The sequence below is a fragment of the Pithys albifrons genome, chromosome 22, assembly GCF_047495875.1.
Source record: "Pithys albifrons albifrons isolate INPA30051 chromosome 22, PitAlb_v1, whole genome shotgun sequence".
NCBI lineage: Eukaryota > Metazoa > Chordata > Aves > Passeriformes > Thamnophilidae > Pithys > Pithys albifrons.
Genome location: NC_092479.1, coordinates 3,260,413 through 3,277,691, shown reverse-complemented (window position 1 = coordinate 3,277,691; position 17,279 = coordinate 3,260,413). Strand labels below are relative to the sequence as shown.

The 17,279-nt window shown below is 48.3% G+C and overlaps 2 protein-coding genes across 8 annotated transcripts; one reads left to right on the top strand and one right to left on the bottom strand.

The window, feature by feature from the left end:
- Positions 1-1,174: 1,174 nt before the first annotated feature.
- On the bottom strand, positions 1,175-16,535 carry SLC45A1 (solute carrier family 45 member 1). 7 transcript variants are annotated; one of them, XR_011699567.1, is made up of 10 exons: positions 16,451-16,535; positions 14,275-14,355; positions 12,086-12,498; positions 10,184-10,276; positions 9,510-9,734; positions 7,764-8,503; positions 6,436-6,589; positions 5,196-5,372; positions 3,397-4,167; positions 1,175-3,311 (listed from the first exon to the last, which is right to left on the bottom strand). XR_011699567.1 is itself a non-coding variant. In XM_071575539.1 (10 exons), exons 3-10 carry the CDS (start codon positions 12,486-12,488, stop codon positions 3,608-3,610), a joined length of 2,280 nt encoding a protein of 759 aa, XP_071431640.1. In that variant the 5' UTR covers positions 12,489-12,498; positions 14,275-14,355; positions 16,451-16,535; the 3' UTR covers positions 1,175-3,607. The 7 variants fall into 7 exon arrangements, 6 of the variants coding, with proteins under 6 accessions (XP_071431640.1, XP_071431636.1, XP_071431641.1 ...); XM_071575539.1 differs by having other exon boundaries at positions 1,175-3,889; positions 3,962-4,167; XM_071575535.1 differs by having other exon boundaries at positions 1,175-4,167.
- Positions 15,615-17,244, top strand: LOC139682060 (skin secretory protein xP2-like). Its single transcript, XM_071576018.1, has 2 exons — positions 15,615-15,690; positions 16,247-17,244. The coding sequence occupies exons 1-2, from the start codon at positions 15,615-15,617 to the stop codon at positions 17,242-17,244; spliced, it is 1,074 nt and encodes a 357-aa protein (XP_071432119.1).
- Positions 17,245-17,279: the final 35 nt, after the last annotated feature.

The following is a 17,279-nucleotide window of genomic DNA, read 5'->3' as shown; positions in this document are numbered from 1 at the left end:
GTTCCTCTCCAGCTCACTCTGGATTTCCTTTCCTTGCTTCAAAGGTAAAGGTTTGGATCTTGTTTATTCTGTCATAACCTAAAGGTACCACCCAGCTTGTCCTTTCTGGAGCTTCCCACTTTGAACACGAGGTATGTTGGTAACATTTCTCTTGGATAGTTTGGTGTTGGCCTGGCTTTTTCCCCTATTAAAAAAAGAATTAAAATAACCCCTATTTTGTTATTAAATAAAGCATCCCACACACAAAGCAGTGGACCAGCTGTTCTCATGTCCCTCTAGTGCAGCAGAGTGAGTGACTGTTGGCATCAGGCATTAATGTTGCACAACACAGTAATAACAGCAGGTAAATCAAAGTCCAAGTGACTAACTATTGATTTGCAGAAAATAAACTGACTGGAAAACTCTCTTGAATAGTTCCCAGTGTAGCTTGCTTTTTACAGCCATACAATTTTATTCTATTTGGTTCTTGAAAAGACTCTTTTTTTCCCCATTCAAAGATACAGCAGAAGTTCTGAAATCACCAGGCTGGTTTTTTTGACAGACACAGCAGAGGCTGAGTGAACTCCAGACATGCTGAGAAGCTTCATGACATTCAGGAGACAACTGATGAGGTGTTTTCTCTCTCCCCATTTTCTCTGCTTCTGTACACGTGTTATAAATACATTTATGAGCATCCACAAATAATTGCCATCAGGCAATTATGGACTTACTAAAAATTATGGACTTACTAAAAATTATGGACTTACTAAAAATTATGGACTTACTAAAAATTATGGACTTACTAAAAATTAACTTTTAGGCATCACTGAAAAGCAGCACAGCATAAAATCATTTTCCTGCCTAAACTCCTGCCCCTTTTTTTTTTTTTCTAATCAGCAGTTTGTAGACAGAATATTTAAAGCATTTGGATTCCAAAAGGTGGACATCACATTGCAGTTCAACAGGGACTGTGTACAGTAATTTCTGTAAAATACAAAATGTATGACAAAGGAAGAAAATAAGCAAGTGATGCCTTTTTAAAGTTATTTCTATGGGTTTGGTGCAACTCTACACCACCAGTATTGCTCAAAGCCCCAAATAAAGGCAGCTATTATGCCTTGATGTTGACTTAAAACTACTGTGTAAGTAACACAACATAAATACATATGGAAAATAAAGTCCATATCCCATAAAATAGAAAATGTAATATATACTTTATTGGGTAATGCATACAGACATAACAATAGTTTTATAACTAAACATAATTTGTGATATTTACAGATGGAAATGGAGACAAATATTATCATCAGACACATTGATTTCATCAGTTCTGTGGATCTTTTGAAGATTTTTCACTTGCCACAAAATGATCTGCAACTTCAGCTACTTGGGAAAGGAAAGTGCTCACAATCCATTCAGTGCAATAATGTTGGCCACAAAACTGAAGAGGAGAAAACATTTTAAGAATTTGGTAACCCCATTAGCTGGTGGGACCAAACAAAAAATAAAATAATTTTTGAGGCTGAAAGTTTAAGAAGGAAGGGAGAGTTACAAGGCAGAGCAACAAGGAAAGAAAAATTCTCCAAAGTCAAGTCTTGAGATTGTCAGAAATCAGAAGTACCAAATGTAGTTTCTTATGCTATTTTTTTTCCAGCCTTGTCCTGAACATTCTTGGGGACAGGTGTCCTATAATCAAGGAAATGGCACATAACTGATATTCCTGCAGATATTTCACTACCTAAGCCCAAAGAAAGAAATGAAAGATGAATATACTCATCAGTCTGACAGTCCTTTCTCTCTGAGTCATTGACTTCATAATCTCAGTTATATTCCTCCATTAAAGTCAACACTGAGCAACATGGACTTGCTTCTAAAATGAATAAAAAAATAACAGGAAGAGATGATAAAAATGAGATGTTCCTATAAATTGTGTATTTTGTTTTCAGCATGGGAGGATAGTAAGCCACAAGTTACAGATTGCAGAAATTATTTCATACTGGCATTGTAGATCAAGCATGAGAATAAACTTAGGGGTACAATTAAGTACAACTCCCTGAAGAGGAATGACCCTCCTGTGATAACCCTCATCAAGGCCTAAAGAATAATCTCTACAAGGATGCCATGCACATGTAAACACCAAAATACCCCCCAGCCTTGGTTGGCTGCCTGCCCAAATACAGAGACAGACTGAGATGGATTTTAGATACAGTTTTAACTTAATTTCTGACTTTAAATTAACTCCTGGCCTTAAAGAGAATTTGGACGAGTTCTCACACATTTACCACCTTCTAAAATCAGAATAATTAAGAAATCTTGCAGATAATGAAACCCAAAGCCCTTTTAGTGGTTTTACTGAGATACAGAAGATTCAGCTCTAGCTGACAAGGACTTATTCACTGGTCCCCATGCAGATTTTAAAATATCATAAGGTAAAACTCTATAAACAAGGAGGATGTGATACAGGCTTTCATACTAATTATTTTTCTTAAATTCTCAATTTATCTCTGAGATTAAGCTTCTACCCAAGAGAGGTTGGTGGAAAAAGACCCTTCTCCCCAGAGCTGGATTATGGACAACTGCCCATCCTCCTGCTAAGTCATCACAAACCCCTGTGGTCTTAATTAAAAGTCTAATGTGGAAGGAAATATGGATGTATTGGTAAACATTACCAAGGACCACAGCCAGGACCTAAAGAGCAGGTTTGGCAGCCAGGCCACATCACTTTCAGCCCACAGTGGTTTCTTGTAGCAGTTTCTGGGGGGAGTTCTGTGCAACTAAAAGCCAGACCATGGCACTTGACAGGGTGCTTACACCTCCCAAGCAAGACCAGTTGCTCTCAGCCTTTATAAAGTTCTCAAAACTACTCTTCAAGAGTCCAGCCTACCAGGGGCAGAGGCTGTAGGTTGGACCCACAGCTCCCAAAGGCCTCACAGGAATCAGCTGCCCTTGGCAAGGGAGAATTGGGCTCTGCCTGGCTGTGAGATGGCACCATCTGCCCACCAGACTGGCAGATTTCCATTCCCCCAGTGGCAGTACCTGCAGTGGGTGGGTGCAGCCCAGCCCAGCCCTCACTGCCACTCCAGAGACTGAGCCTGCCCTGCCCAGGGACCAGATTTTTGGGCCTCCTGCCTCATGCTGGACAATACCACTGGTTCTCCTGGGAATGACAGCACTGCAAGACAGCTGGAGGAAATGGCCCCACCACTTCCTGCTGCTGTGCCCAGGGGCACAGACAGGCTTTTGTCACCTCAGGGGAAGGGCAAGACAGCTGGAGGGAATGGCCCCACCACTTCCTGCTGCTGTGCCCAGGGGCACAGACAGGCTTTTGTCACCTCAGGGGAAGGGCAAGACAGCTGGAGGGAATGGCCCCACCACTTCCTGCTGCTGTGCCCGGGGCACAGACAGGCTTTTTATCACCTCAGGGGAAGGACGAGCAGTGCCAGGCTCTCCTGACTCACCCCTCACCTTCCAACAGGCAGGGGAAAGCTCAGCAAAGCCAGTGCAGACCTTTCTCACCATCTGCCATGCCCACTGCTGCCATCCCGAGGGCACACAAGCGTGTCAGGCCACAATAGGAAGGCCGAGGGTGATGCAATGAGGCAGCAGAGGCTGTGGCAGCTTCTCCCGTTTATTCATTCCGTGCACGGGGCAAGAGCGGCCGCTGCTCCTCGGCGGGCGGCAGCTCCTCGCTGGGCAGCAGCTCGTAGGAGACGCAGAGGGAGGAGAAGAGACAGCCCAGGAAGGACACCAGGCTGGAGAAGTACATGGCACTGCTGGCACTGCCCACAGCCGCTGTCAGCGGCCCCATGGCCAGAGCCACGAGGATCTGGGCCAGGAAGTACTGGCAGCTCAGCAAGGAGATGTCAACACCCATCCCGCGCCGCGTGCCCTCTGCCTGCGAGCCTACAAACTGTGGGGGACACAGCCACAGTGTCAGGGGGTGTCCCCGGAGCTCCTGTCCCCTCCCCAGCCCAGGGCTCACCTCACGGCTCTGGTAGTAGTCGCAGAGCAGGGAGTAGGGCAGCGTGCAGAGCGTGGCAAACAGGATGCCGTAGGTGGCACACAGTGACAGCACCACGTAGATGTTTCTGGAGAGCGTGGCCAGGCCCGTGCCCAGCCCAAAGGCCAAGTATGCCACAAAGTACAGTGTTCGTGTGCTGAAACGCTCCTCCAGCTTCTCCAGCACGGCTGCAAGGAAACAGAATGGCATTCTGCCTGAACTGCTGGTCAGTGCACCTGGGAGCTGCACCTTCAGGCACCACAGTCCAGCAGTTAGGCAGGCACATCTCAGCAGCAACCATTGTGCCTCTGAGTAATCAGTGGCTGGCACGTCAGCACCAAGGGCCCCTTCCAAACCCTGCTGCCCCAATGCAGCCTTGCTGCCCTACCTGCATGGAGGGCACAGCATAGCTGAGGCCTGGGAGTGCCCATGTGACAAAGTGCTGTGGTGGTGCATGACACCCGAGGACTCTGCTGGGACAGCACTGAGAGGGGCTGCACCAGGACTGTGCCTATGGTGGCTGCTTGTATTTCTGGATTCAGTGTACACTGAAAGTGCCACTTGTGAAAGGAACTACTTTTCACTGGATTGCTGACCTCATCTGCTGTCAGTGCAAGGCTGGGTAACTAACATAATACAGTTATGTGGGGGTGACAGAGTGCATACCTTAAGGAAAGCTGTTTGGAGTGCAACCTTTAAGAGAAGAGAGTTACCTGGTGTGTGTGTGGCTTGTGACCAAAGAGAGGCTGTGGTGTATATAAGGTGAATTGGTTAACCAATTATGTAGTAGCACGTTGGATGTGAGAGGACATAAAAGGTGTGGATGTTACTGAGTGAGAGTTGGATCTACTACAATGTGAGATGATGTAATAGGAACTTCTAGGAACTATCTACTTCTACTATGAGCTATGAGAACTGTCTGTGATGTATCTTGAATAAACTCTCAAAGCTGTAAGCCTTCTGATCAAAGCCTTCTGATATCTGCTGTGCCTGAGCTCTTCTGACCACCATCCACGCTGTGCCCCTGCTCGGGACCAAGAGGTGACCCCAGTACAGTTACATTAGTTATAACACAATATAGTTACCCTGAAACAGCACACTCTGCTCCAGCACTTGTGCCAAGGGTAGGTTACCTGCAACACTTGTTGCACAAACACCACTTTTAAGGAAAGTGTATCTGTTATCCCAGCAGCACTTTAATGGCTGTACCAAGTACCTGAATAGAAAGCAGCACTGAATGCATAGATGCACATTCCCCAGCAGCCCATGGTGACCCCAGCGTTGTACTTCTGATACTCATCTGAGTTGTGAGGTGCTTTGGGGTTCCCTTGAAACACTACTTCTCCCATGAAGTCAGTATAGAAGAGCAACATCCCCTCAAATGAAAGCCATCCTGAAAGAAGTGAGAAGTAACCCATCAGGATTTCAGAGTATCTCTTTCCCCTTGTAGGATGTTATCAGTGTATTACAAAACACACCCAAAGACAGGTTGTGTATTACAGAGCACTCAGCCACATTTATCTGAGACCACTGTTTGTCCCCTGTGCATTATGCTGCAATGCTTGTTAAAGACATTCAGAATTTTAAAGACCAAGATTTACCATTTGAATTCCTAAGTGGAATCCCAGAAGCTGAGTAAAGGCCACAACACACTGGTTTAGCAAGACAGAAAAACAGATGACAGCAGTCTGAGCTGCCTTCAGGTTCTGACAGGACACAACACTCAGTTAAACAGAGTGGCTCATCCCACAGTAATTTCAGGTTGCTGTTACCCTCCCACACAGAACTGGAAGGAGTGTCTCTTTATGTCATGGTTGCAGCCTCCAGAGTGCCTCTGATACTCTACTCACAAACAAGCATCAAGGCCATTAATGCAGACAATCTCTTAATTCCTTTCAGAGCCAAGGAGTATTAACCACCTGGCACCTTCTGCCCAATTTTTTGTACATTGGATTGATTGCAAGCCCTTTCTAACCATCATTACACCCTGGTTAAGCATCATAAAGGTAACATTACTGGTTACAGGCACTCCTGCAGTGCTGTGTTTCACACCTCCCATGGCCTGTTCCAGGACCCCCTACATTTGTGCTGTCAAAGAGAGAAAAGCAAATGCAAGTCTCAGGTGTAAGCAGGGAAATGCAACTAATCTTGGCTTTCTGCTTGGTGCAAACATTCCACTTAACAGGTGCACTGATTTAGGCCATTGTTGCTCCCTTTCTAGGGCCATCATAGGCTTTACTGTTTCATTGGCCTGTTTTGTTTTGGTTGTTTTCCTTTCTCAGTGTTCTACGAAACTAAATATCAGGAGGTACCTTATTGGTAACTGTCTATGGATCAAATCAAGTCCTCTCTAATTAGCAGCCATTGCAGCAACAGGTTAAAATATTGCAAGAGATTCACCCAAGGTAGTGCAGAGCTACTTCCCTGTGAAGTAGAAGACGGCACTGTCTGAATACCTAAGAAGTGGTTGATGCAGAGGTTACGAAGAGCCCTGGGCATCTGGCAGATGGTCGAACAAAGCAGTTTCACAGAGAGTGGTTGCTCAGAGGTCTCGTCTGATTCATTCAGCTCGCTCTCATACTTAACACCATTCAGCAAGATATTAGCAACCTGCACCATAAGAACTCCCAGGTCAACAAGCATAGTAAGAAAAAAAACCCCCAAACATCCTGTAAGCAAATGTATGCAATATTGCACACCTGTCTGGTCATCTGAAAGATAAACTCTGCTGCTGGAGTATCTCGACTTAGAGGTTAAGTGTGTTAGGTTAAGCTGTAAGTTCAGCCTTGGAACAAGTGTCAAATGGCAGCACTGCCCTGCACCTTTCAGTATACTTGAAACAGTACTCCTCACTTCACCAGGGTACTTGGAAACCACATCCAGATTGTAGTACAGGGAATGCATCAATTTCACTGCATTTTATAGGAGCTGTCCCCACACTCAGGTGAATTTGGATTCTGAAGTTTTAGAGACACTGAGGAAGAAGAGGCTGGTTTCAATTGAAACACATTCTCACTGGTTGCTAACCTTGATGCTCAACCTTTATGTGCACAGCATGTCAAATCCTGGCCCTAATGAAGTCTGATCTCACAAATTGGGTCAAAGTACAGCAACAGCAACAACAAACAAACCAACAGAGAAACAGCAGCCACCCCCCAAAAAAACCCCAAACAAATCCCAAAACCAAACCAAAAAATAACAGAGGACAGTTTACCTCATCCCAGATCATAAAAAATGGGTCACCATACAGAGGTCTCAGACATTCCAAGTTATCACCAACAGTGGAAGGAGAGGTCAGAGTCTTATCCCTCAGTAAGGGAAACCTCACCTCCCTGATGGAACCAGATGTAATGACTGCCATAAGGAGAAGCTCATGGGAGAGTCCTATCCCTGGCCCTATCTTGCAGGTCTTTCTGTGGAAAGGGAAGATATAGGCTCAATAAAAATGTGTCCTCTTCTGTTCTCATGTGGTAGCTCCTTTGGTGGTAAAGCAGGGCTAAAAAACCTCAACCTACCTCTCACATGTGACCTGGTAAGAGTGGGACATTCCCATTTCTGCCATCTTAGCAAAGGCAGCAGACAGACTGCCAGCCATAATTCACTTTCTATCCACTATTTTACTGATAAGTCATAGCAGGTGTGCTGTTTCCATAAGGACTTTTATGAGCAACCTGTCATGAGCAGTATTTAATGAATAATTTGTGCAGCCCGTGTTTTAAAACTATATGAAGAGATTAATTACACTCACGTTTACACAGTTGGATCATTGATTTCCTGCTCTTACCTGTTGGCTGAAGGTTACATTTCTTCTTCTGTTATTCTCTGAGGAGTGTCCTGTTAAGGTATCTGGAATGGCCAAGGTCTGAGGTCTTTTTAAGATCCCTGATGACCGTGGCTTTATTGTGTCCAGTGAGCCCACTCTTAGTGTGTCACCATCAGGCACCGACGTTCTGCTGCTCTCTCCTTGCTCCAGAACTCCGTTTGCTCCTTGGAAACAGCCATCAGGCACCTGAGGAAAGCTGACACTGACAGGCTGCCTGGTCAAACTAGCTGGAAGTGCTATGTAACTACTGTGCCCGCCTGTAAAACAGTCTATAAGCACACTGTCAATATTTGAAGTCCCAAATGATGATGCAAACTCATTAATTCCCGTCAAAGAATTGTCTCTGCTGACAAAACTCCCATATTTTGGCGTGAGTGGGCTGATGGGGGAAATGGGACTTGTAAAACTTGCGTGTAAGTGAGCTGAGTTATGAGAAGCAAAGTTTTCATTTACACCCTCCTCAAAGAAGAAAGGTGGAGAAGGAGGGAGAGGAAGACTTGGACTCTTCATCACCTTTTTCTTCCTGCTAAAGGACCTTAAGGGTCTTTCTGGAATGCTAATTAGAGTCAGCACGGTAGCGATAGTCAGTACAACTGAGGTGAAGACATAGATGACGCGAAGTTGCCCTCCTACAGCTTTTCCAAAACTGGTTTTATCCCAGTGTATTCCTCCAACAACATAACCAAAGCCACCTCCAAGACCTGGTGGAAAAACAGAGCCAAGATTATCTTCCCTATCCAGTCCCACAAGCACAGCATCATTTGTCTGATGATTAGCGAGTAGAATCCTTTGTGTTATTTCTGTTTTACCACTCAAATCCTTTTCTCTTCCAATGCAGTAACAGACACAGTTACCTGTGCCACAAGGACAGTCTGGAGTACCAACGTGGTACAAAAAGAAGAAGAAAGTGCTGTAAAAGTGATGATACAAATAACTAAAAGTTACAGTTCTTTCTTTGGCAAGAACAAAACACCTTACCTTCAGCTATTTCAGGCCGTAAACAGAAGTGTCCACCAGCCTTATGAAAGGCTCTGCAATCATTCAGCTAAGACTGTTTTCCTGAAAGTGAAAATCCATTTTCCTCACTCAGTTAGAGGAATGCAGATCTAACTGCAGCCAAGACAGACCGAATCACTTCAGAAGCGTAGCAAGCTCATTACTCAGCACTGTGTTGACACCACACAAAACTGCCACTGCACCACTACTGATGAACATGGGAGTTTTGGGAGCAGCAGGCACCTCTCTCACTCCACTCACACAGTGGGAGCCTTACAACACTACCCTTTATTACTTACGAGCACATTCAAGAGTGTGAAAGTCTCCTAGAACAGAGCAGTGCAGCAATTGAAGGTGACAGCAGTGAGGGATCACAGCACCCAGTATGCAATTTCCCCTCCAACAGAGCAACTAAAAGATGCACATTCCACACCTGCAGGAAGCTAAACCTCCTCCTCAAGGGATAATTTTGTTTCCATAGGAGTTATAAATTGTGTGAGGGACCTTCAGAAGATCAAACCGGTCTTGTTTGATTTGTGGTAGTTACAAAAGCCTTTTGCAGTAAGTAGAAGTTTTTCAAAGTTAATTAGTGCTGTCTCTCTCAGTATTTGGTCATTATGCTTACAGAGGAAAAGAGCAGTGATTTAGACCCTGCTTTCACACAAGAGGGTTTGTGGTTCACATCCCCCAGGAAGCACCAAGGAAGCATACCTGCTAACAGAGCGTGGATGTTGAGGCCCCTGTCTTGATCCACTGGGCTGCACACATCCATCATGTAGGCATGACTGGGATTGTCTGCTGAATCTGCACTGAAGTCCATGAGGACAACACCACAGACTGTAAGAATGATCCCCCATTTGTGGTTATTCTCAGTGTCAGACAAGGCACTCCCTATATCTTTGCCATTCAGCATAAGCGAGAGCCCCAGCAATGCTCCTGGGAACAAAACCAAAGCAAAATCAGTCACTGCTTGTGAGCAAAAGAAGCCTGAAGAGTTCTAGGCTTCAAAAGCATTATGCCACCTGCACAGCCTTGTGGCAAGCACTAATTGTTCTTTTCAGATCAACACAGCCTGGGAAATGAGTATGTCTTATAGATACACATAATCCTTTTCCACTGCTTGAGCTTCACAAACATCGAGAGAGTTTTTTTCCCAAAACCCCCCACATTCTTGACCCTCAAAAACATTATCTCTTCAGACTCTTGGGAAGCTTTTATGAGTGGATCTCCAGCTGCCAAAGCATAACCTCAGTGCCACTCACCACCTTCTTCAGATCCACAATGCCCAACAATTCAAGAGCATCTTGTTCAGCCTCAGGGGATGTCACAGAAGAGAAATGCACAATGTTTAACAGGGTTATGCCCATCATTTCTACAAGACACACCTATTGCTAAGACCAGAATGAAAGGTCTTCTTCTCCCAAATCTTGATGTGCATCTGTCACTCCAGGCTCCCAGAAAAGGCTGTAGCAAAAACCCTAGAAAAAAAGAAAACACCAATAAACAGGATTTTTCTACAAATCTGTTTCACAGAGGCCTTAAAAGGCAGTTGAAGGGAGGACACCACAGCACAGTGACACCCCCAGTCAGCAGCAGTCACTTTAGGGTCACTCACAGCACCCTGCCTGGCACATCCCAGGACAGGGACCAAATAATGTGATGTGCTGCTGCCCACTGACATGGTGTCCTAGTTCAGCAGGAGGGACCAGCTAACCCTGTGTGGGGGTGATCAAAGCTGTGTATTCTACCCCCTCTATTCATTCCCCAAGGTCAATGGGCCATTGGCAGCAGCTGCCCAGGGAGCCATTATCACCTTCACACCCAGCCTGAGGGGGCGGAGCTGCTAATGGGCCATCAACGGTTCAATACCCCCTGGCTCCCAGAGTTAATCACCCATTGTGTGAGTCCCCGCCCAGGGGGAGGGACTGGGTGCTCCCTGAGGGTACATAAGTGGTGGGTAAGAAGACCTTGGGAACTTCTCATGGGATCCAGAGCAGCAGCAGGACCTCAACAGGAGGAGATCACCGCTCTCACCCAGACCACAGCCCTTGCCTGCACCAACAGGTTTGTCATTTCCTTTTGCTCTGGACTGGGAGGAGCCACAGGGGTCTCAGCACAAGGGCAAACAAACCCCCTTGGGTTTGTGCCCCAGGACACTGGGTTATACTGCTGGGTTTTTGTGAGTTGAAAGCAATTTCCCTTGTGTGTCAGTGTTTTTATTGTAATATTATTATTAAATTTTAGGTCTGACTTATAATCTCTCTCTTGTGGTGAGTTCATTTCCCATGCTGGTTTGCCTTTAAACCAGCACACATGGCAGTTCACTCAGCACCAGTAACACAGCACTGACACAAGTGAAGAGTCAGAGTACAACAGTCACATATTCTTAAGCACTCTGTTCCTTACAAGCTATTTACTCACAGACTATTCTGAGTTGGAAGGGACCCACAAGGATCATTGAGTCCAACTCTTAAGTCAATGGCCCATACAGGGGATTGAACCCATGACCTTGGCACTATTACAACCAAGTTTTAACCTTGGCTGGGCTCTGCCACGGCAGGATATGGTGACTGTGGTGGGATGGCTGGGGGGTACAGCCAGTCAAATGGCTTCACCCTCCAGAGTTTTTCATTCATCCCACCATAGATGGGAGATCCCCTGCAGGATTAGCTTGGAAGACAGCAGGAAATAAAGGCATGAGTAGGAAAGGTTCCTGTATTAATCTGGGCCAGCCTGTTAGTAGGGGCTTTTTTTAATTTATGAAGCACATGGTGGGTACAAGAGCAGTAATGGACACACTCCCAGACCTGCCTCTGTGCTAAGGAAAGCAATCCAATGCCTGTAACAGCAGTGGTCAATGGTCTTTCATCATTGGAACACTTTATTTGTTTCAGAAAGTTAAACAGGAGAAGGCAATCCTACTCTGCTTTGTTTCACACCCCCTTGGAGGCTGTCTCTGAATGCTTTTTTCCATAGGGACATAAATGGATAACTGATCCTCTTTTGCAATTTTTTAAATACAGGAACAGATCAACCAAAGCTTACCCTCCCAAAAGATTTAAGAGGTTGAGAAGCTACTAAAAGAACAGATCCTTTGAGCACACTGGGCCTATTTCAGGCAAGACACAGCAAAATTATTCTCCCATCTGGTTGCCTAAAATCATGGCTAGAGCTTCTTAGCCTCAATGGAACATACTTGTGAACAGCTGAGGTAGAGAAAACACAAAAAGCAATCCCCATGTACTGGAAAAAAATAAGAGGGGAGAAAGGGTGTAAAGCAAAGTTACCTAATATAGGGCTGATGAACCACACCATTCCATAGAGCTGGTCTGGAAGCCCCATCTGAAGCAGCACAGGGGTAACATAGGCTGTTTCCATGGCATAGCTGAATTCCAGCCCAAAGAGAATGCACCCATTAAACAGCAGTTCCAAGAAAGACCTTTGAGGCTGGAGATCCCCAAAGTCAATCAGATCAATAGGACATGGAGTGTTTGGTGGTGGTGGTGGAGAAGGGCGGATGTGTTTTCTTCTTTTTGGGTGTCTCTTGAAGTTGTTGGCCCGATGACTTATGTGCCGTGTGACCAACCCAGAATAGCCTGGAACTGATGATCTCCACACCTCCTGAGAAGCCACACTTGGCAGGAGTGCAGCATCACTGACAGGAGTGGTTGCAGATGGTGGAATCATCATGGGTAGGGATCTGGAAGACAAATAGCTCAGAACACAATGGTTGAGTAAGAAAAACTTCACTTAATTTCTTTTACTGAAGCTCAAGTCCTTTCTCAACGTTTCACTCGTACAGAGTGTGGCCTTTGTCTTATTTACAACCTCTTCTTTCCATGTCTCAACACAAGGTGTTTTATGGGCATGACTCCTTTGCTCAAATGAGACACCAGAGATAGTACCTTGATTACCTCAGTATTGTCCACCATCACAGAGGATTAAGATTGAAATATTTATAACAATTAAAAGACAGACATGTCACACTTTCCAGAAGTCCCTATAACAGCAATGGGTTGACATTTATCTAGAATTCACTTAAAGTAAATTCACTCAAGCTAAAAAGATAAATCACCACCTCAGCCTAAGTTTACAATAAAGCAAAGCTGCAGCTTGGCAGCAGGTCCAGACTCCTGCTGCAACATCAAATCCCTTTGGTATAAAATTCTTCCAGTACTGATCCTACCACTCCTGCTGCCTGTGCTGAGGCCAAGGCTTAATGCAAAACTTTTTTGCAATGACCAACTTCCATTTTCTTCCTGTTTATGTTCCTTAATTCAGCAGAGATATCTCTATTGCAAGGACAGGGCCTGGTCCTTAGGAACTGAATTTTCAAACTAATTCATGAGAAGACAAGACATACCCCACAAGCCACCACCCTCAGCACTGCTGCTCCTCTTTCAGTGATTAAAGGCACTCAGGTGCTGGACAGCATCCTTGGAGCTCATCAGAATCACTCCTAGAGCCAAAGTGTGCATAGTGTGGTGGGTAAAACAGCCAAATGGCTTCCAAAATAGCCTCAGAGAAATGACAACAGATCTGCTGCCTAAACGAATCACATGTCATTTCTTGCCTCTTTTTGCCAGAAATGGAAACAGTTTGTGACCTTTTCTTTATGCTTCCTTGCCCACAGACCAAAGGCTGCTGCTGCAGAAGGACAGCTTCACATCACCCCATCCCTCTTCATGAAAATCCCCCCAGCTGCACACCAGTAAGCAAAACAATCTCTTACTTTTTTCATTACAGGTCCCCTGGGGAAAAAAATCCCAGCTGTTCTGCTATGGCTGTACAGAACTCTCACAAATCTCACATTTTCTGCTTCTGTTTTTGGCACATTTCACGCACTTGTCTTTCTTCCTGTGGCCCTCAGACTAGACAAAGCCACTCTTCATTGCACATCCCCAACTATTCTCAAAAGCAGAACTCCATAAGTCCACATTTACCATCACACTGATGCAACACTTGTTAAGTGTGGTGGGTGATGCCCCACACAGACCAATCCCCAGCTCCACACAGGCATCCAGAGAGACACTGAACAACATAAAACATGGCACAGCACAAAACTAAATGCCAAGCACCTCCCAGGAGACTGCAGTGGGGTAACTTGAGTGCACTTCTTGGGGCCTGAGGAGGAGAAGGAGGGATGAGAGTGAGAAGACACCTACTGAAATATTGCTAACATTGTATTGAGGGTTTCCTCATGACTGCTCCTCTTCAGACCAAGATGCACATCATGTAAAAGTGAAGAACAGGCAATTCATAACTGCCACCACACACCTTGACCACCCCCATCTCACACAGCACCACCAGCAAGCTGCATCTTGTTGGGAAAGCTCATCAGCCCCAAGTCCCCTACACAGACCAACTGAAGGAGAAGTGTATGGAGACTTCTTGAGGTTTGCACCAGCATTCCCCTTGATAATGTTTCTGCAACTTACTCTAAACTTCTTAACTAAGTCTCTCAGAGAGTACTTACTTTGCAGGAGTACCTTTATCAGCCTTATGGACAAAGTAATGTCCTCATGGTGAGAATTGGTTAAAAACTGAGGACAGATACCTAAAAAAAGACATAATGGAAACCTAGTCAGATTCACAACAGTCACTCTAACAACCCTTTCACAGAGACATGACAATGCAGCTGTGCCAGCAGCCCCTTCACCACTATTATACCTTGTCCTTTTCACACAGGGTGTTACCTCCTTATACTCATTATTAGTTTCACTTCATACTAATCCTTCTTTGTCTTAGAATCATAGAATCGATTGGGTTGGAAAAGACCTCCCAGATCATGAGTCCAACCCTTGGTCCAACTCCAGTCCCTTTACCAGATCATGGCACTCAGTGCCACAGCCAAGCTCAGCTGAAAACACTCCAGGGATGGGGAATCCACCCCCTCTCTGGGCAGCCCATTCCAATCCCTGAGCACTCTCTCTGCAAAGAATTTCCTCCTGATCTCCAACTTCAATTTCCCCTGGCAGAGCTTGAGCCCATCGTGCCCTCTTGTCCTATTGCTGAGTGCCTGGGAGAAGAGACCAACCCCCACCTGGCCAGAACTTCCCTTCAGGCAGTTCCAGACAGTGCTGAGGTCACCTCTGAGCCTCCTCTTCTCCAGGCTGAACACCCCCAGCTCCCTCAGCCTCTCCCCACAGCACTTGTGCTCCAGTCCCTTCTCCAGCCTCGTTGCTCTTCTCTGGACTCGCTCCAGCCCCTCAATATCCTTTCTGACCTGAGGGCCCCAGAACTGAACACAACACTCAAGGTGTGGCCTCCCCAAGGCAGAGTCCAGGGGAAGGGTCACTGCCCTGGGCCTGCTGGCCACGCTAGTTTGGATCCAGGCCAGGATCCCATTGGCCTTCTTGGCCACCTGGGCACACTGGTGGCTCCTGTTGAGCTTCCTGTCCCTCAGTCCCCCCAGGTCCCTCTGCCTGGCTGCTCTCCAGCCACTCTGTGCCCAGCCTGGAGCGCTGCAGGGGCTTGGGGTGGCCAAAGGGCAGGACCTGCACTTGGCCTTGTTGAATTTCATCCCACTGCAATCAGCCCATCCCTCAAGTCTCTCCAGATCCCTCTGCAGAGCCCTCCTGCCTTCCAGCAGGTCGACACTCCCTCCCAGCTTGGTGTCATCAGCAAATTTGCTGATGATGGACTCAATCCCCTCATCTAAATCATCAATAAAGATGTTAAACAGGACTGGACCCAACACAGACCCCTGGGGAACACCACTGGTGACCAGCTGGATGCAGCTCCATTCACCAGCACTCTCTGGGCCCGACCCTCCAGCCAGCTCCTAATCCAGGAGAGGGTACACTTGTCCAGGCCATGGGCTACCAGCTTTTCCAGGAGTATATTATGGAAGACAGTGTCAAAGGCCTTTACTGTGTATTACAAAAAGATTGTATTGCAAGTCATAAGGTTTTAGTGATAGAAAAACCAAACCCCTATGCAAGGCTCACAAACACTCAGTGATCTGCAACTCCTTGGAATGAAGGGCTGTTATTGAAAGTATGTCAATAAGTATGTCACCAGCCCAGCAGAAAGTCAGTGCAAAACTACGAACTGAGCCTACATTTCCTCATCACCCATTTCCCTCAACCTCTGAACCGTTCCCAGGAACACATTTCAAACCTGTCCTCAGGCGAATCTACCAGCGGCGTAAAAGCAGGAAAGCTCTTCTTTAGTGTGGCAGCGCTTTCACTGCCAGTGGTTATTTGTGCTTTCTGACAGTGCCCGTTTGCTGTACCAGCCCTGCCAGGCCGTGCCGCTCCCGCACACGCAGCGCGCCCGCAGCGGGCCCGGCCCTCCCGCCCATCTCAGCATCTCAGCGCTGCTGTCACCTTTGCTTTTAGCACAACCTGCTTCGCGTTTCCCTGCGAACCCAGGGCTGCAAAATCACCACAGTCATCATCAGTCCCTGGCCCTGCTCCGGAGCCTCCGCAGCCTTTGTGTGTGAGCCGAGAACGAGCCGCGCCAGCGCCGCGGGGCCCTCACAGCGCCGGGCCCTTCGGACCGAGATCCCCACGGCACCGACAGAGGCACCGGCAGCGGTATCGGCAGCGGCACCGGCACCGGCACCAGCACCGGCACCGGCAGCGGCATCGGCATCGGCATCGGCATCAGCCCCGCCGCTGCCCTCCCCGCCCGCTCGGCCCCCTCACCTGCGCCCGGCTCGGCCCGGCCCGCCCCGCGATCCGCCGGCGGCAGCGGCGGGAGGGGCCGCGCCGGCACCGCCCCAGCTCCGGCACCGCCCCAGCTCCGGCACCGCCCCAGCCCCGGCACGGCCTCAGCCTCAGCCCCGGCACCGGCCCTGGTCCCGCCCCAGCCTCAGCCCCGGCACCGCCCCAGCCCCGGCACGGCCTCAGCCCCGGCACCGCCCCAGCCTCAGCCTCGGCACCGCCCCAGCCTCAGCCCCGGCACGGCCCCGGCCCCGGCCCCGGCCCCGCCCCAACCTCAGCCCCGGCACCGCCCCAGCCTCAGCCCCGGCACGGCCTCCGCCTCGGCACCGCCCCAACCTCAGCCCCGGCACGGCCCCGGCCCCGGCCCCGGCCCCGGCCCCGGCCCCGCCCCAGCCCCGGCACGGCCCCGGCCCCGGCCCCGGCCCCGGCCCCGCCCCAACCTCAGCCCCGGCACCGCCCCAGCCTCAGCCCCGGCACGGCCTCCGCCTCGGCACCGCCCCAGCCTCAGCCCCGGCACGGCCCCGGCCCCGGCCCCGGCCCCGGCCCCGGCCCCGCCCCAGCCCCGGCACGGCCCCGGCCCCGGCCCCGGCCCCGGCCCCGCCCCAACCTCAGCCTCGGCACCGCCCCAGCCTCAGCCCCGGCACGGCCCCGGCACTGCCCAAACATCCCTATGGGCACATCCCAAACATCCCTATGGATACATCGCAAACATCCCCATCCCTAGGGACACATCCCAAACATCCCTATGGGCACATCCCAAACATCCCCATCGCTAGGGACACATCCCAAATATCCCAAACATTCCCATCCC

Coding starts and splice junctions, on each gene's coding strand:
- LOC139682060 (XM_071576018.1), top strand. CDS start 15,615: ATGGGCTACCAGCTTTTCCAGGAGTATATTATGGAAGACAGTGTCAAA. Junction 15,691..16,246: donor CTGTGTATTACAAAAAGATT/GTATTGCAAGTC, acceptor TTTGTGTGTGAG/CCGAGAACGAGCCGCGCCAG.
- SLC45A1 (XM_071575535.1), bottom strand. CDS start 12,488: ATGATGATTCCACCATCTGCAACCACTCCTGTCAGTGATGCTGCACTC. Junction 10,277..12,085: donor GTTCATCAGCCCTATATTAG/GTAACTTTGCTT, acceptor CTTTTTTTCTAG/GGTTTTTGCTACAGCCTTTT. Junction 6,590..7,763: donor ATGTAACCTTCAGCCAACAG/GTAAGAGCAGGA, acceptor CTTATGGTGCAG/GTTGCTAATATCTTGCTGAA.